Genomic DNA, 20,094 nt, shown 5'->3' on the forward strand with positions numbered 1-20,094 from the left:
CACCACTATGCCAGGAACTATAAGAAATGAGTGACTACTGGGAAGAGAATTGGCCTTTTCCAGGGATGTGACACTTATAATTTATCCAATACAGATTGGTTATCTCTGAAGCCATGTACAAAAAAACAACAACCAAATAGATTACGAATGAATCCATGAACTTGACAGTGGGAAGACATGCAAGGGACTCAACAGAGGGTCTCAGGGAAGATCTGGAAGGATAAAAGGAAGGTGGAAAGCAATGTATGTCTATTTCAATTAAAAACATATTATTAGAACTTTAGCTTAAGAATACCATGGCCCAATGTTATCAAATAGAAAATTCAAAAAAGAATAATTAATAAATTAAAAATATATGCATAAGTAGTTTTAATAAATAATTCTATCATATATTAAAAGCAATTATATGATACTCTACTTAAATAAAAATAGAACATTAAAATTTTATTTTTGAAATGTGTCCCCTTGTGTTAAATACAAAACATATAAGAAATACAAGACAACATTGCAAGCCACAATCCCTACTTCACATAACTTCAAAATTCCAAATAACATATTAACAAATACTATATTAAAGAAGATGATGAATACTTTCATGTTCTAGGCTATCATATTATGAATACCTTTGTTTTCAGTTTCATTCATTCACCTACAAAATTCATAATTTCATTTTTCTTTAAGTGTAACATAATTTCTCTGTGTAGATGTACTGCATTTTCATTATTTATTCATCACTTGGTGCCTACCAAAGCTGATTCTATTTCTAACTATTGTGAAAATAGAAGAAAAAAACTGGTGGAACCATGGAGATGGAAAATTTAGGTACATGAACAGGAAGCATAGCCACAAGCATTACCACCAGAATACAAGAGATAGAAGAAAGAATCTCAGGCATAGAGATACAATAAAAGACAATGACATATCAGTCAAAGAAAATGATAAATACAAAAAATATTCCTAACAAAGAACATCAAAGAAATCTGGTATACTATGAAAAGACCAAAAGGAATAATATAATAAAATAAAGAGAAGTGTCTCAGCTCCAAGGCACTTAAAATATTTTTAACAAAATCATAGAAGAAAAATTCCCTGACTTTAAAAACAGTATACATATACAGATACACGAAGTTTACAGAACAACAAATAGATTGGACCAACAAATTAAAGTCCCCTGCCATATAATTCTCAAAACACTAAACATACATTTCAAAGAAATCTGGTATACTATGAAAAGACCAAAAGGTATAATAGAATAAAATAAAGAGAAGTGTCTCAGCTCCAAGGCACTTAAAATATTTTTAACAAAATCATAGAAGAAAAATTCCCTGACTTTAAAAACAGTATACATATACAGATACACGAAGTTTACAGAACAACAAATAGATTGGACCAACAAATTAAAGTCCCCTGCCATATAATTCTCAAAACACTAAACATACATTTCAAAGAAAAAATATTAAAAGCTGCAAGGGAAAATGGTTAAGTTACATATAAAGGAAGACTCATTAGAATTACACCTGACTTCTCAGCAGAGATTGTACAAGCCAGAAGGGCCTGGACAGATGTCTTTTAGACTCTAAAATATCACAATTGTCATCCCAGACTATATACCCAGAAAAAATTTCAATCACCAAAGATGGAGAAAACAAGATATTCCATGACAGAGACAAATTTAAACAATATTTATCGAAAATATATTCTTACAAAAGATTCTAGAAGGGAAATTCCATCTCACTGAGGCTAATTTATTTCATGAAAGCTCAGGAAATAAATAATCTCACATCAGAAGAACCAAACAGACACACACACAAACATATACACACAGACACACACACACAGACACACACACATACACACACACAAACTATTATTACCAATACCAACAACAACAACAAAATTACAAAAATTGACAAACATTTGTTATTAATATCTCTAAATGTCAATGGACTAAATTCCCGAATAAAAAGACACAGGCTAAGAGAATGGATGCTGAAACAGAAATCATCCTTCTGCTCCATGCAAGAACCACATCTGAATATCAAAGATAGACATTATGTCAAAGTAAAGGATCTGAAATAGATTTTTGCAAGTCAATGGAACCAAGACACAAGCTGGTGTAGCCATTTGATATCTACTAACAAACTTCCAACGATAATTGATCAAAAGAAATGGGGAACGACACTTCATATTCATCAAAGGAAAAATCCTCTAACATCGTATCTCAGTTCTTAAAAACAAAATACCCCAAATGCAAAGGCAACCACATTTGTAAAAAGAAACTCTACAAAAACTTAAATCACACATTGAAACTCATACACCAATAATGGGAGATTTCAATACCCCACTCTTAACACTGGAGAGGTTATCCAGACAGGAATTTCAGAGAAAAATTGGAGCTAAAAGATATTATGAATCAAATGGATCTAAAAATGTATATAATATTTCAACCAAACACAAAAGAATATATCTTCTAAGCACATTTAAATCTCTCTAAAGAACTCTGATACCCCATATTTGACCACGTCCCCTGGATGGGGAGGCCTGGTGGCACTCAGAGGAAGGATAGCAGGCTACCAAGAAGAGACTTAATACCCTATGAGTATATACAGGGGGAAGAGGTCCCCCTCATACACAGTCATAGGGGATGGGAGTAAGAGGAAAATGGGAGGGAGGGAGGATTGGGAAGATACAAGGGATGGGATAACCATTGAGATGTAATATGATAAATTAATAAAATATATTAAAGAAAAAAACCTAAATTTCTCCAAAGGTGACCACTTACTCAGTCACAAAGTAAGTATCAACAGAAACAAGAAAATTTAACCCCCTGTATCCTATCAAATCATTAATGCTTAAAACTATGTTTCAACAAAAAAACAGAAATAAGAGAAAGCCAACCAACTTGTGGAAACTGGACAAATCTTCACTGAATGACTACTGGAGTCAAGGAAGAAATAAGAAAGGCATTAAAGACTTGCTAGAATTCAATAAAAATGAATGTACAAAATACTCAAACTATGAGACACAAGGAACATGGTACAAGGAGGAAAACTGACAGAACTAAATACTCTCAAACAAGATGCAAGTACACATAAAAAATACCATCCACCTTGACCAAATAGGTTTCTTCCAAGGGATGCAGGGATGGTTCAGAAAATGAAAATCCATCAATGGGATCCATCATATAAATGAACTGAAAGAAAAAAATACATGATCTTCTCATTAGATGCTTAAAAACCCTTTGAAATAATCCAACACCACTTAGTGTCAAAAGTATTGGTGAGATCAGGAATACAAGATTCATTCCTAAACACAATAAAGGCAATATAGAAAAAGACAATAGCCAATATCAAATTAAGTAAAGAGAAACTGAATGCAATTCAATTAAAATCAAGGACAAGAAAAAGCTGCCCATTCTCTCCATATCTATTCAACATGATACTTGAAGTTCTAGCTAGAGCATTAAGACAACTAAAGGAGATCAAGGGGATACAAATTGGAAAGGAGGAAGTCAAAGTATTGCTATTCTCAAATTATATGATAGTATACATAAGTGACTCCCAAAATTCCATCAGAGAATTACTACAGCTGATAAACACCTTCAGGAAAGTGACTAGATACAAAATTAATTTTAAAATGAGTAGCCCTCCTTTACAAAAGCAATAAACAGGCTAAGGCAGAAATTAGGGAAAGTACACCCCTCATTATAGCCACAAATAGTATAAAATATCTTCGTGTAATTCTAGCCACGCAAATGAAAGACCTATATGACAAGAACTTCAAGTCTCTGTGGAAAGAAATTGAAGAAGATAACAGAAGATGGAAGGTCTCCCATGAATATGGATAGGTAAGATTATTTTTGCAGTAATGCACATCTTACCAAAACAAATCTACAGATTCAATGCAATGCCTATCAAAATTCCAACACGGTTTTTTTTCAGACATTGAAAGAGCAATTCTAAACTTCATATGAAAAAAATCTGAGGAGAGGTAAAATAATCCTATATAATAAAAGAACTTCAGGAGGAATCTCCACCCCTGATTTGAAGCTGTACTACAGATAAACAGTAATAAAACCCACATGGTATTGGCATAAAAACAGACAGGCTGAACAATGTAATCAAATAGAAGAGCCAGAAATAAACCCACACACCTATGGACACTTGATTTTTTATGAAGATGTCAAAACCAGACAATGGGAAAAAGAAAGCATCTTTAACAAATGGTACTGGTCTAACTGGATGTCTGAGTGTATAAGAATGAAAATAGATCCATATTTTTCACTCTGCACAAAACTCAAGTGCAAGTGAATCAAGATTTCAATATAAAACCAGACACTCTAAATCTACTATTTAATAGGACCTTAAATACATGGGTACAGGAGACAACTTCCTCAAAAGAACACTAATAGCTCAGGCTCTAGGGTCAACAATTAATAAACAGGACTTCACGAAACTGAAAAGCTGTAAGACAAAGGAAACAGTCAACACAACAAAACGACAGCCTACAGACTGGAAAAAGATCTTTACCAACTATACATCTGACATGAAGCTAATATCCAAATATATAAAGAACTCAAAAAGTTAAACACCAACACACTAAATAACTCAACTAAAAATGGGGTACAGAATTGAACTGAGAATTCTCAACAAAGTAATCTCCGAAGGCTGAGAAACATTTTAAAGAAATGCTCAGTGTCTTTAGTCATCAGGGAAAAGCAAATCAAAACGACTCTGAGATTCCATCTTACACTGGTCAGAATGGCTAAGATCAAAAACTCAAGTGACAGCACATGCTGGTGAGGATGTGGAGAAAGGGGAACACTCTTTCATTGTCAGTGGGAGTGCAAACTAGTACAATGACTTTGGAAATCAATCTGGTGTGTTTTTTTTTTTTTTAAAGAAAACTGTGAATAGTTCTACGTCAAGATCCAGAGGCTGATAGCCCAGAGACCCTGGATAGAGCAAAAACGTCAATAAAATGATTCCTAGTGATACTTTGCTATACTTGGAGACTGGAGCCTGGCATAATCATTAGAGAGGCTAAATCCAGAAACTGATGGAAACAAATGCCGAGACCCACAGAGAGATATTAGATAATGCCTGAGGAATCCTGCAAAGGACAAGGAGGAAAAATTGTAGGAGCTATAGGGGTTAAGGAAACCATAAGAAAAACCACATATTCAACTAATCTGTGCTCATAGGGGCTCACAGAGATTGAATTGACAATCAGAGAGCCTCTATTAGTCTGACCTATGGTCTCTACAAATATTTTGTGATCATAAAATGTATGGTTTTTATAACCATAAAATATATGTAGATGCTTGGTGTTCTTGTGGGACTCCTCACAGTAGAAATGGGGCTGTCTCATTCTTTTACCTGCTTTTGGTATCTTTTTCCTCCTAATGGATTCTCCTATCCAATCTTAATATGAAAGGAAGTATCTAATCTTACTGCAATTTAATATACCATATTTGGTTGATATTCATGGGAGGCCTACACTATATTACAGGTAAACTGAGGAGAAGATTAGAAGGAGAAGAGAGTATTGTGGTGAGGAACTGGGAAGAGAGGAGGGAGGGGAAACTACAGTTAGGATGCAATATGTGCTTTGTTTCTTTTTAATGTATTATTAACACATTTTAATTTCTTTGAGGTTGTCTTTAATGTACTGCTACCATTGTTCTTGCTATAATGATTACATTCTATAAAGGAATGTTACATGATTAAAAGTTCATTGTCTCTTGGTTTGTGGCTGGATTGTTCATTGAGAGCATCACAGAGCTAAGTGACAACAAAGAAGTCATTGTGATGCCCACTCTCTAATGGTCTTTTTTCAACATCTACACTTCTTGTTTTTGTCAGCAACATAATTCTCTCCACTTGTCTTTCAGTTGGAAAGCGGCTATTTCCACTGTGGATCATTGTTAGTTGGTTCATCATCCCTTCTTAGTTTCTATACTCTTGTTCTTATCTCTGTATAAAATCTCCCTTATTAAAGTTCTTCAACTAAAGCAGTTTCCAGCTGAATGTTTCTTGAAAGCCATATGAGTCCAGATTTCTTGCCTTCACTTATTATTCTTACTTCCTTTTATCATGTAAATTGTTCCTTCTTAAACCTGCTTTCTTAGACAATTTGTCTCCAAAACTAAAACATTATTATTATACTTGGAATTAAATGACCATGACTGTAGTAATGTTGTGGCATAGTTATATGGATAGACAGAGGAGAACACCAAGCAATAAATACAGATAGCTGATTTTGAAATAAGTCTGTGAGTTCATTGTAGGAACATTGATCTTTTCAACATATGATTAAAGAGTTAAAAACCAAACTGAACCACCTAAATATAACCCTCCATGCATTTTGAGAAGACAGACTTAAAATGATAAGACTGAAAAACTTGAAGTAAAAATCAAATGAAAATATCTTCAGGATCAATGACCAGGAAAATAGTGTTTATATTTGACACTACAAGTATTTTTTTAAAGGTGGGTAAATTTACAGTTATTTTAAAGATCCACCTTTTAAAAGGAAAATATATTTTCAAATTTCATATCTGACATAGAACTCATGTAAACTGTGTAAAGAACTCTGGCAGTTAGGTATGGTGTTACCTGCCATTAGTCCCAGCAGTGAGGAGGCTAAGTCAGCAAGAACAGCCTCTGCTATACAGTGAAATACTCTCAGAAACAAATCAACAGACAAAATCTAAATATTTTCAATATTTAGCCAAGAAAACAGTCCAATTAAGAAATGGACAAAGTTCAACAAAGCAAACAGACATATAGGAAGTTCCATATTACTAATATTTGGGGAAATAAAGTTAGATCTGCAATCAGATATAAGTGTATACTCCTTGAGTAAGGTTAAAATTAAAACTAAATTAATGGCAACACAAAATATTGGTAAGAATGTGGAGGAACTGCAATGTCCATATATTAGTGATGGGAATATAATATGATCCAGATAATATAGAATGTAATTCTTTAATTTGTTAGACAAATTAAGTATAAACTTGTCATTAGACTCAGCAATTGCTATATTAATGATCTGTTACAGAGAAATAAATGCATAACCCACAAAACTATCTATGAAAGATGCTTTATTTATAACTGCCCAAAATCTAGAAACAAAGCTATTTTCTATACTGGATATGTGAGTAAGTGGCCACACACTATGGCACTTGCAGATCAGGAATGTATATAACACACTGAGCACATATCAGGGGAATTAGGCAGAGAGAATAATTGCTAATTTCTTAACCTCACATGTACTATGGTTACATTTACAGATTTCTAAATGATAAAATTATAAAGATGGATGGCAGAAAAGTCATATATAAAGACTGCAGATTATGAAAGAAAGATCTAGGAGTCAAGAAATAATAGGAGAAATGCATTATATTACTACATAAACTTACATTTAATAATTCCATAAAATATATGTACACAAGCAAAGAATGCAAGTAAACTGGAAAATTCTTAGTAAAACCTGTGAAACAAAGCAAACTGTTTCCTAAACTTAACATTGTGTTACAATAATAGAGACTATTGTGGTTGGGAAAATTTGACAAGAATATGTTTTTGTAATATATACTGTGAATATATAACTGTTTATAGATTAAAGTACTTAGTAAGGGGTGCATACAAATAAGATGTAGGACTATACTTATTTCAGATTGGAGATACTGTAAAGTGTACATAATTTTGTGCAAAAGGTAGAAATTTTTGTTTGTTTATTATTTTTAATTACATATTTTTATTAAAATAAATTTCTTCATGCAACTTATTCTGATCCTGGTTTCTCCTATCCTATCTTGCAGTACTTTATTATCTGAAGTATTTTCCCATAATGTAGTTTCTGATAACGCAACCCATCACAATCCATTCCCAGTCCTTCCATGTCCACCCTCCAACTGATGTTTATTTTTATAAAGATTAGTTACAATATTAAATATTCTTTGGCTCAGTACATTTGTCTCTCTTACTTAGAGCAGAATTATTTTCAGAAATTTTACTTGTGATTTCAAACAAGAGTAATAATTTCTCCAAACATCTGGAGGGATTAAAGTGCCACTGATATTTAAATATGTAGTTCACTACCTAAGACTATCATAATACTTACTTCAAACATCTCGTTAGTTTACGGTGCCACTACTTTTTAATTAGTAAGTGCACTCCCTAAGACTAGGAAATAAAGGCAAACATCAAATTAAATAGATATATCTACATTACTGTAGTGTAAATATATTTCTCAACCCCTCTCCTGCTGTAATTTCTTATTTGTGTAAACAGAAATATATTTTTTAAAATAAAATACACTTTGATTCTTATATTCTAATGATTTTATAGTACTTGATGCTCACTTGTACTATGCTATTGATCATTTCAAAAGTTGTTTTAGTGAGTTCATGAGTAGGAATATTTGACATATTTATCTTTTTATTATTTCTACATGTGACTAGCCTTATCATTGGTGTGTTATGAAAATGTTACTATACTGCAAAGAATCCCAAAGACTTTTAAAATTTTTGCTTCATTTTCAATATTTAAAATGACCTGCAGAGTTTTAAAAATATTACCACTGAAATGTCTCTTTGTGAACACTGAACATTAAAACATTAAGCAATACAATATAAATAGTCTAAATCGAAGTCAATAGTAGCTCATATTTTTAATATTTCCAAGATTTTGAGAATATATCATCACATTATGATATAAAGAAAAATATTTGCAATTATTTTTAGGTTAAAGGAGCTCCTGGTTTTCTTTCCTGAGGTGGACTTAGAGGTGAGAAGACAATGAGATCACCACCCAAAGGGACCATGTGATACAATGTCATAATAGGCTTGGTTACTTTATTTGGCAAAGTCTACAGAAAGATAAAATAAAACACTTAATTTCAATGACTAGTCAGTTTAGTTAGAACATTTGATTCAAATAAAAACTGTCAGTTTGATGAGCCATTTTGGATGCAGTCTGAAAGTATTTCACTGTGAGGAAATCCCAGAACAAATAACCTTTTACATGTACTCATATAAAAATCCCATGCAAATTCAAATTTTCAATAGAGACACGTATTATAATAGCAGTCACTTAATTTTGCAAGGTGCAGAAATCATTAGGATACATAAAATATAGCAGCATTTCTTCATTTTCAGAATTTTGTTAATAATGGCAGTGTTGGCATTTTATATTTTCTAGAGCTATAAATCATCTTTAAATTATGATGATATTATTCAAAACAGATGTTAAAGCATATGTTTGCTACAGTTGTATAAACTGCTTACTTTCCATACTTAATAAATGTTGAGCCTTACACTATAACTTGTTCCCTTTCAATAACTGATGTCTATTTTTAAAAAAGAATATTTTTTGCCTTCCTATCACAAATACAATAGGTAGAAGTTGATGTGAAAAGTCATTTTTTTTGTGAAGAAAATTTTCCAGTCTAAATTGGGATGTAGTTTAACAGGCTTGCTGATGTCTATTAATGCCATCATCAGTATATAACCAAACTATTTGAGTGAAATGAGTTAACTGTGCCAATGCAAAGCAATACAGAAATACAAAGATTCATGTTTTATAAAAATAAGTTAATGCACCTATATCCTCATGTTCCAGCAGTGTTCAGAGAGCTCTGACTTGGTTTAAAAATGTGGTCTCAGTGATAAATTGTTGGATTATGAATGAAGTATCTTTCTTAACTGGAATGTAATTACCTGCCGAAGAGTTTAAGTACTCTAATAAACTGAACCTGATTTGTTCCATTCTGACAACTATTCTATAATCAATCATTTACATGGTTTAGTCCCCACAGGTATAGTCTTTCAGTGTCTGTCTAAAAAAAATACCAAACATGTGGCAAGGAAACCAACCATGGATCAATGGAATTAAAATCATACACTTTCCCAAATTACAGCTAAAATGCTCATCTAGGTAATAATGAAGCAAGTTCAGCCTCCAAAAGAAGGAGACAATTTTCCATTAACTATTCATCACTCTGAATTCTGTGTTCTGAATAATATGAATATTTTAATAGAAGTAGAAAATATATACTTATATAAAATAAAAATCCATCATTTAGTTACTCCAAATATAAGGGTGAAGTACTATGCATGCAGAGTAGCAACAAGAATGCCTAGTTCATAACAAAAGATAATACATCTTCCTTTACTTTTATGTTTTAGCTTTTAGTTCAGGGGAACGTCACTTGAAATTATATTACTCCCTATATTATACAAAGATCTGTTTTAAGATATATGTTTCAGTATATCATAAGTAAGATTGAAGCCATTTTTATCTGCACCACAAATAAGTACTCAGTGGGTTATCTTGGTAAGATTTTATTTGAAATGTCCCAATTAGCATAGATCATTACAATGTTTAGGGTAAATCAAAGAGCAGCCTTTTCCTATGATGGCAACTCACGTTTTATGACTGTAAATTTGTAATGGTGAGTCATATAACTATATTTAATAAATTATACACACACATACATATAATACATATATCTTGAAAAGTCATACTAAAGGTATATAGAGTGAAACTTTTTACCCATAAGTATTAACAAGTTTAGGTTGGTTTCAAATCTACAACACCAATCAACAATCTGTACAGAATATTTTCACAATCTAAAGAATTTATCCAAAGCCAGCATTAATTTACCCAGACATGGAAAATTCCAATAATATATACAACACTAAGTTATTGAGTTACTGTTTTTTCTTCATACATATATAAAATAAGCCAAAATCATTTTACCTTTATTATCCCTCTGGAATTTTTTTATGCTTTGTCCATTATCTTGATCAACAATAAGTTCTTCTCTATTGTTGGGCATCATAACTAAAAATGAAAAAGGGAACTGGGTACACTTTCATGCACAATACCCAAAGAAATGCATAAGAGCATGTAAATGGCTATCATACTCTAAGAACTTATATGTATTTTATATACTTCTGTAACATAAGAAAGATGTGCTATGATAGCCAAGTATCTTGAAAATCAGTAAGATGACTAATCATGTGAATTATAAAGTACCATTGATACTAGTACTAGATCTTTTTAATATATTATTTAAATCATGTATGTACTTCTTATTTTAAAATGAGCATGCAAATTAGTATTGTGCTCTATTAATTAAACTCTTTTCAAAATTATTTCAGAAAATAATTTATCAGTTAATAAATCATGAGATTAAAATAATTTTGCTTTCGATTTACTATGGAAAGATTCCTAAATAGGTACAAAATTGACAGAGAGAATATAATTTTCTAGCATTTTTATGAGTCTTTGCAAAACATTTATACTTGAAGAAAAATACTAATTTCCACTTATCATTTCATTCTCTGAACTTATATTTCATTGAAACATTACAGCTCTATAAAAACACACAACCTTTTTACAGCCAAAATCTATTAAGTCTTTCCACTCTATTGCAGATAATATTTTTTATCATGGTTGGGCAACTGTGCAATGTGCTTATAGTGACCAATCCCTCTCAGTGGGATCACATTGTAGTATTTGTCAATAATTTTTTAAGATATTACTCTGCATAGGAAAAATATAATTTATTTTGAAGTATTGGTTATGCATTCTCCTATGCCATAATATTTGACAAGTATATTTCCCTATATGTTCAACTTTTATCCAGCACTCAACAATTGCTACTTTCTCCTGAATAGATACAGATTATATAGAAATAAGTAGCTTCCATATTTTTTTCAATATCCCAATACAAAAATAATCCCAAAGTATAATATATGCTTTAATTTCTTGATTAAGTAAATTTATTCAGTGACAGATTCTTGTCTTGCTCAGTTTTTCTATAATCATTTGTACCCAAGTTTCTAACAAAAAGGTAGTCTCTGTCCATAAACTAAATGAGAGGTTAAATATATCCTTCTAAAATATAAAATTGGTCACTAAGAAGCAGAATCTTCAAGCTGTGATTCACCATTTTTTAACTTCACTGTGCATTAACCTCTCCCAAGAGGATACTGAAAAGCAATGCATGTTGCTGCTCTGTGTTCTAGATCAAGTGAATTAAATTCATAGTGTATTGATTATAATATAGAGTTTTGCTTAGGAATCCCTGAGATAATGCTGATAGGCATAGATTTGGATTAAGTTCCACAAAGGATAAATCATCTTTATCTTTCCATAGTACAAATATAGAAACGAATACATATCCTAATCTAATGAATTCCTCTCCTTCAAACTCTAATTGTTTTGGAGAGCCTAAAACAAGCACTGCTACGAACTGTGAATATCTAAAGGGCACAAAGTATCTCTGGATAGATTGTTGCCAAACAATGCAAAAATCATTTTCCATATATATATATATACACACTTTATTGTGTAAATATAGAAGAGTTATGATCATTTTGCCACACAAAAATAATCCATCATTATTTTATATTGAGAATTTATTGTAGCTGTGTTTTCGTGACAATTTATGTATAGATGAATAAGATCATAGAGAATGAAATGTTAAGCAAAGTAAAAACAAAAACCTCAAAAGCATAATTACCTCCTCATATTCTCTAAGTGGTTTGACTTTTTGAAGTGTTTTTTTTCTGTACAGATAGTGAAGATTATATGATCTCATAATAATTCAGCACAACAGATATGAAAGTAAATATTTCTATATTATAGAGAAAGGCATTGATATTGGTTATATGATTTAACTAAGCTTTTTAAAAATAATTACTATAAAAGTCATATGGGTAGATTCAGGTGTCATATAGGCTTATCACAACCAAATTCTAATATGTAAATCTTATGAGACAAACATTTTTCAACATTGTGGCTTAGTGGTGTACATTTATCATTTTGTAATTGTCATTAAATGACTGTCTAAAGAATACTTTATCTCAAATAATCCAGCGATGCTGTTCCTAATATGATTATAGTGTCTAATAGTAAATGGCACATACTACCATATTCATCTAAGACATATATTGTACCAAAAAAATCTCATGGTATCAGTACCATGAGATTGAGAAATATATTAAAGAAAGGCTTTGTGAGGCTAAGAAAATTTTGACACTTTCCATTGTTTCCTGTATTGCTTCACAAACCAGGATTACTTCAAAAAGCTTTTATATTACAAACATGACACTTCCTCCGGGAACTTCCTCCTGTTTCATTTGTGTAATAGGAATTGTATAAAAGACTAGCTTCCAAACACTTGCTTCAGGGCATACACTCACCCATTCTCTCTGAATGATGATCCATCTGGGAGGGAGAGCTGGACACACTGCTGCTTCGGTGGGAGGAAGTTTGACTCCCAGGATGATGACTCTCTTCCAGAGAAGGAGCAGGAGAAGGACTCTCTGGGATCCGCTCCTGACACAAAATTAAACAGAAAAACATTCACATGTGGGCTTAAATGTTCATGAATGCTTTGATAATAGCATTGGAAATATTTGTTTCTCAAATATCCTCAAAGGATACACCGTAAACTATGTGAACTTAAATACCTAAAATAAAACTTTTGAGCAAAAATCGGTATGTTGGGGGAGATCCAAGATGGCTGCGAGCAGTGTGGACTGTGTTTGGAAGCTCCAGTGAACAATTCAGGGAATTGCACAGATTTCTGAGCCAGGAACACCAAGGTCCCCACACCACGGCAGCAGGAGTGCTCCATGGTTCAGAGGGACCAGGGTGCGGAGGACCTGCTTGCCCCTGCACATGGGAGGAGCGTGGATATTCTCGGATCAGAGCAGCAGCGGCAGAGACAGCAGTGGCACCAGCGGCGGTGGCTGAGGTTTGCAGCTCAGAGCCTTTCAGTGGAGGCAATTGGTGTGGTGGTCGGTAGGAGTTGCTGCAGGAGAAGGGAGTCTGGACAGGATTTGGGTCTCGTGGTGCCTTGAGACCCAAACTGGACTCGGCAGACAGTTCAGCCCCAGAGTCCCGGGTTTGCTCAGTGCGCTGTGCCGTGGAGACACTGGCTCAGCTCAGCAAACAATTCTGCCCGACGCAATAACTCAACGCAGCCACAGCTCCCCTGCTATGACACAGGCTGAGCCAAGCACTCACTTCCACCCTAGGCACCAGCTCAGCGCAGCCACAGTTCTCCTGCTGTGACGCAAGCTGGGCGGAGCACTCAGTTCCACCCTAGGCGCTTGCTCAGAGCAGCTGCAGTTCTCCTGCTGTGACACCGACTTGGTGGGGTACTCAGTTCCACCCTAGGCACCAGCTCAGCACAGCCGCAGTTCTCCTGCCATGACACAGGCTGGGCAGAGAGCTCAATTCCACCCTAGGTGCTAACTCAGTGCAGCCACAGTTCTACAGCGGTGACGCAGGGTGGGCAGAGTGCTCAGTCCCACTGGAGGCACCAGCTCAGCGCAGCCACAGTTCTCCTGCTGTGGCAGACGGTTCAGGCCCTGAGAATCTAGCTGAGCTCGAGGCGTGGTTCGGGCCCAGTATCCCTGGCTGGACTTGGCAGGGGACCCAAAAGGCTGTGGATACCTTGGCCTGATCCAGCGCTCATTCAGAGACCCAGAACGATTGCAGGACCCACAGCAAAAAGGAGCTGAGGATCACTGTCTGTGAGAGCCCAAAACGACAGGTCTAACCTCCTGCCATCCACACCAGTGAAGCATCAGAGCTTCCAGCCTACAGAAATCATGAGAAAACAAGTGAATCTATCATCAGACTCCCTCCATCCAACTCTGGAAGTTACCCAACGAAAATAGAGACGGCAAGATGTCTAAAGAACAGTGTAAAAGCATACGCAAAAAACCCCCAAACAACATCACATCTCCAATTTCCAGCTATCCCAAAGAAAACAACCCAGAGAACTCAAATACAATGGAAACACAAGAAAATGACCTCAAATCCTTAGTAATGAGGAAGATAATGGAGGAAACAAATAAAATTAGAAATCAGATGCAGGAAGACACAGCCAAGCAGGTGCGAGAAATAAAAGAAGCACACAGAGTGGAACTGGAAATTTTTCAGGAAACTATAAACAACCAGATGAAAGAAATAAATAAAACGGTTCAAGATATGAAGACTTATAAAGCAACAATGGAAGAAACTCAGGAATATACAAAAAATCAGATGAAAGAAATCAAAAATTGGTATGTTATTAGAATTAAATAATACAAATTTCCATGGGGCTCAAAGGAAGTTAGGTTAAGTATTCTTTAAAATTGCATAAATGGGAACATGGAGAAGTATTTCAGTGGATCAAATGCTGTGTGTATGCACAGGACCTGAATTCAGATTCAAAGACTTTACATAAAAGAAGTTGGTGTATGCACCTATAACACCAGCACTGAGAAGTGCAGCTACTGAGAGAAAGAGATAGAGAGAGAGAGAGAGAGAGAGAGAGAGAGAGAGAGAGAGAGAGAGGCAGACAGACAGAGACAGAGGTAGAGACAGAGAGACAGAAACAGATAGACAAAGGGAACTCATGGGTTAGTATAAATGTAGGTGTGGAGTGATGGTTATTGCTATCACAAATGTCTAGACTGATAAAAATCCATGCCAGGGTCTAAAGAGTAACATTATTATGCAGTTAATGAGTCTTTACAGGTACTGATTCATAGAGCTCTGGAAAATAAGTCAAATGATAGATTTGATACATGGATAGTTTTTCTAAATGCAGGAATATTTCGGTAACAATATGCTGTAATGTTGGAGAATTTAAAACGGACATATGCTGAATTCTACAACAAAATCTTTTTAAAAGACGTAAATAAGATGCAATACTGTGTTTTACAAACTGGCAATACAGTCTACCATTGTTAATTCTTTAGTATTACTTAGAGTTTTGTATTTTAAATAATGAATCATAATAAAAATCAAATATTTATATGCTCTCATAGTATGTTATGACTTTTATGATTCATCGTTATAAAATTTCTTTAAAACACTGATGATATTCAATATCTTTATGAATTTTGCACTTACAAATCTATCTGAACATTAAGTTAATATGAGAAATATAAAAGCTAAATTGTAGTGTTTTTTCACATACAGAATAAATATGATTCACAAAAATAATAGAATATGATTCACCAATATAAATATAGAGATAGGGAATGTTCTATAAAGTATTTGCTTCACTTATAATACATTTCTTACAACAAATGTTATATCTAATTTTCTGTAATTACATCATTAGCATTCCAATCCTAATGTCTAGAATTAGTTTATCAATTTTGTGCTTGTACATCATATTGACTTCCATGAAAAACTCAAAATTTATTAATAACATAAAGAAATATTTGAATTTAAACTAATGAAATGATAATGAAGTTACTACTTCATTTGTAGTAGTTAACATTTTACAGTATCTGTCATTTCGGCAGGCAAAATGTTGCTACGTCCCTTCCAACAATGTCCATCTTATATCTCAATTGCCAGGAAACTGAATATATATTATATATTATATTACATAGCCAAAGGGACTGTGCAGATGTGATTGAAAATATTACATTAGGCTTGCCATATTAGTTTCAGTGAGCCTTATTTTATCACAAGGTTTCCTAAAAATTTAAAGATCATAAAAGAGAGAATGATACAATTTTGTTGGCATTAGAGCTAAAACAGGCCATGAGTCAAGAAACAAAATGTCTTGTAGAAGCTGAAAAAGTCAAAGAAACTTATTCACTTTTGCACCTAGAAATGGGAATGTGGGTTTTGTAGCACTTTGATTTTCAGCTCATTAAACTGTTATCTTTATTTTTGACCTACATAATTATAACACAGCCAATTTGAATTGTTTGAAGCCACTGAAATTTTGATAATTTTTATAGCAGCTTTAGAAACATGTTCTGGTTAGTTTTTGCCAACTTGACACAAACTGAGAAAAGGAAACCTCAGTTGTGGAATTACATATATTAAATTGTCCTCTGAGCACATCTGTGGGGCATTTTCTTAATTAATGGATAAAAAGAAATACCTCCAAGTTATTTTTGGTTATGGTGTTTATCATAGGGGGAAATGCAAAGTAGGAAAAATACTAATCGAGTTATTATTGTGCCATGTCTATTTTAAAGTTAAATTTTAAATCATTACTTAGCATTTAGGTAACAAATAATTTTACTGAAATGACTTTGTAGACATTTAGTGTATAAGCTATAGTATTTGTACTTTAAACAGTTATTGTAAATAGACAGTACAGTTGTAATACTTTACTGTTGTTTCCGAGTCTTAAAACAACGAGATTCTAAGGTTTGTAAAAAAATAAGTAAATAAATTAATTAATTAATTAATTTTATTTTATTAAATCTATGGTTTTATCAGAGCACTTTAAGGCACAGTCCAAGAAATGTATAAAGGAAAGCAGATATAAAAATTTACGAAAAAAATTCACATTTTTTTGTAATTTGGTGAGATGATTTGGTAAGGTCTGAAAGACCTATATAAACTTGGAAGAACAAATCCTTTCAACATTGGAGAGACTGGAAGTTTATAAGTCAAAAATCCAGCCTGATCAGCCAAGTTTGGTTATATATATATATTTCACATAGCAGGTATGCATGAATACATACTTATGCACACAAACATATTTCACTTAAAATGACTTCATACAGAAGGATGGACAGTTGGCTTTTTAGTTAAAAGTACAGGCTGCTCATCCCGAAGAGTTAAGCTCAATTAACAGTACCCACACTGCAGTTCATGATTCTCTACAACTCCAGTCCCAGAGAGTTTGACACCCATTTTGGGCCTCGATGTACAGCAAACTCACACATGATACATAGACATACATGCTGGCAAATCATCCATATACATAAATATAAATAAATTAAATTGAAAAATAATGTCAAAGGTTAGACCAATTTTATTAGCTTTCTTGTACTTTAAAATCAATAGTCTTAGGACAGAATGTGTACCTAATATGCAAAAGAATTCAGTGATTGTCTTTGAACTCTAATACTGAAATGTGCTAAAAATATTTAATTTAATTATGTCTGTATATGGAATTTTAAATGAATTGATAAAAGACAAATACAGCAGATGCTGTGAAAATTATAACTGAAGAAGCAACATCAGTGCATATTTGTTGGTGTGTGAAGGAATCACACATACAGACAACACACACACACACATACACACACACACACACCTTTATATCCTACTATAAAACAAGTGGATTGTTTTTAATGATTAATATTGATGATTTGGAAAAACAGAATAATGACACTGAATGATTTTTAACATCTTCTACTACCTTGTAAAAATATTACACCTCCTAATGAATAAAGACTGAGGTAACACCCACACAAATGCTAAAATAAAGAGAAAATGTATAGTGCTATAGAAATGGATGTGGTAAACATATTTAAAATTAACATTTAATAAGAAAACTTTTACTTGAATATTTTACCTCCAAAATTCTTGTTTGCTTTCATTATGCACATTATGTGAAACAGCACACTAATTTTAAAAGCATGATTTAATAAACAAAAATAATGGAAATTATTAGAAATTCAATGATCTACTACCCTTTCTCCCTTATTTTATCTCTTTTCAATAGCTCCATTCTAGTTTCTTGGCATCCACTTATCCAAAAGTTACACATAGAAAATATTTGGTGACTGGAGAGATGGCTCAGAGGTTAAGCATACCATCTGCTCTTCCAGAGGACCTAGGTTCAATTCCCAGCACCCACATGGCAGCTCTGAGCTGTCTGTAACCCCAGTTCTAGGGGATATGACAGCTTCAAAAAGATGTGCATGCAAACAAAATACCAATGTACATAAAATAAAAATAAGTCACTTTAAAAAATGTGGGCACAGTGGTGCACATCTATAATTCCCAGCACTCAGGAAGGCAGAGGCAGGTGGATTTCTGTGAGTTCTGTGAGTTCAAGGCCAGTCCGATCTCCAAAGTGAGCCAAGGCTACCCAGTGAAACCCTGTCTGAAAAAAAAAAAAAGAAAGAAAGAAAGAAAGAAAGAAAGAAAGAAAAGAAAAAAGAGAAAGAGAAAGAAAGAAAAGAAAAAAATAAAATGTTTGAAGTTAGGATTCATATATGAGAGAGAACAGAGAACAGGAGATAGATGTCTTCATAGAAATCAGTTGTCTCACCCATTTCAAGTCCCATCCATTTACTGCCAAATTTCTTGTTTGTTTTTCTTTGTAATTTGACATTCTGTATATGTACCACTTTCTCCTTATCTGTTCATTTGTTGGTGGGCATCTAAGCTGAAGATATTTCCTAGCTATTTTGAATAGAATAACATTGGATTGGATGTGCAACTGTCTCTAGGGTAGGGTTTTGAGTCCTCTAAGTATATATCCAGAACTAGAGTACCTGGGTTAGATCTATTTCTAGTTTTTCAGAGAGATTTGTAGATAATTTCCAGAGTGACTGAGGTAATTTTTATTCTCACCAATAGTATAATAATGGTTCTTCTTTCACATAATCCATACTAGTGTTTGTCGTTATTTATTTGCTTGATGATGGGCATTCTCACTGGAGTGATATGGGATCTAAATGTAGTTTTAATATACATTCATCTGACAGTTAATGATGTTAAACATTTTAGGTGTTTCTAGACACTTGTATTTCTCTTAAGAACTCTGTTAAGTTCCCTAACTCACTTTTTTCCTTTTGGTTATTGTTGGTTTTACTGTTGCTGTTTCCTTAATGTTTATATTTTTAGTTTGTTTGGATATTCTACACACTAATCCTAACTGAGATGAAAGTTAGCAAAGCTTCTTTTCCATTTGGACTGTTTCTTTCTTAATTGTTTGAAAGTTGCTGATTCTAAAACCTACTGACCCTTACTTGAAATTCATGTTCATCTCAGGTATCAATAACTAAGGTAATACTACAGTGAAATGACAGGAAGAAATGATCCAGCACTTAAATATTCCAGACATTACCTGTATCAGTTGTATCGTGTGTCAGTGAATTACTAAGGCATTGATATGCATCCTTTTTCATTCTTTTGTATCAAAGGAAAGATATACTTGGGACACTATCTTCTCTCACTTCCACCTCTTTTTCTTTCTCTTCACTCTCTGACTCTTCCAATAGATTACAAATTTTAGAAGCTCAGAGTTAATTTGAATTTCCTTTCCCTTTAGAATCACTATCTGTAGTAAATGGGAAGCCATTCC

General features: G+C 33.4%; 1 protein-coding gene across 2 annotated transcripts in view; it reads right to left on the bottom strand.

Moving 5' to 3' along the window:
- Positions 1 to 20,094, bottom strand: part of DACH2 (dachshund family transcription factor 2) — a 519,808-nt gene that overhangs the window by 72,421 nt on the left and 427,293 nt on the right. Inside the window, exons 7-8 of one of the 2 annotated variants that reach the window (XM_084788789.1) lie at positions 13,220 to 13,355; positions 10,767 to 10,850 (exon numbers count right to left, since the gene is read on the bottom strand). In XM_084788789.1, coding sequence (XP_084644915.1) covers positions 10,767 to 10,850; positions 13,220 to 13,355 — 220 coding nt within the window. The remainder of the gene's footprint in view (positions 1 to 10,766; positions 10,851 to 13,219; positions 13,356 to 20,094) is intronic. The other variant, XM_084788790.1, reaches the window with a different exon arrangement.

Source organism: Acomys minous (genome assembly GCF_964271855.1).
Source record: "Acomys minous genome assembly, chromosome: 7".
Taxonomy (NCBI): Eukaryota; Metazoa; Chordata; class Mammalia; order Rodentia; family Muridae; genus Acomys; species Acomys minous.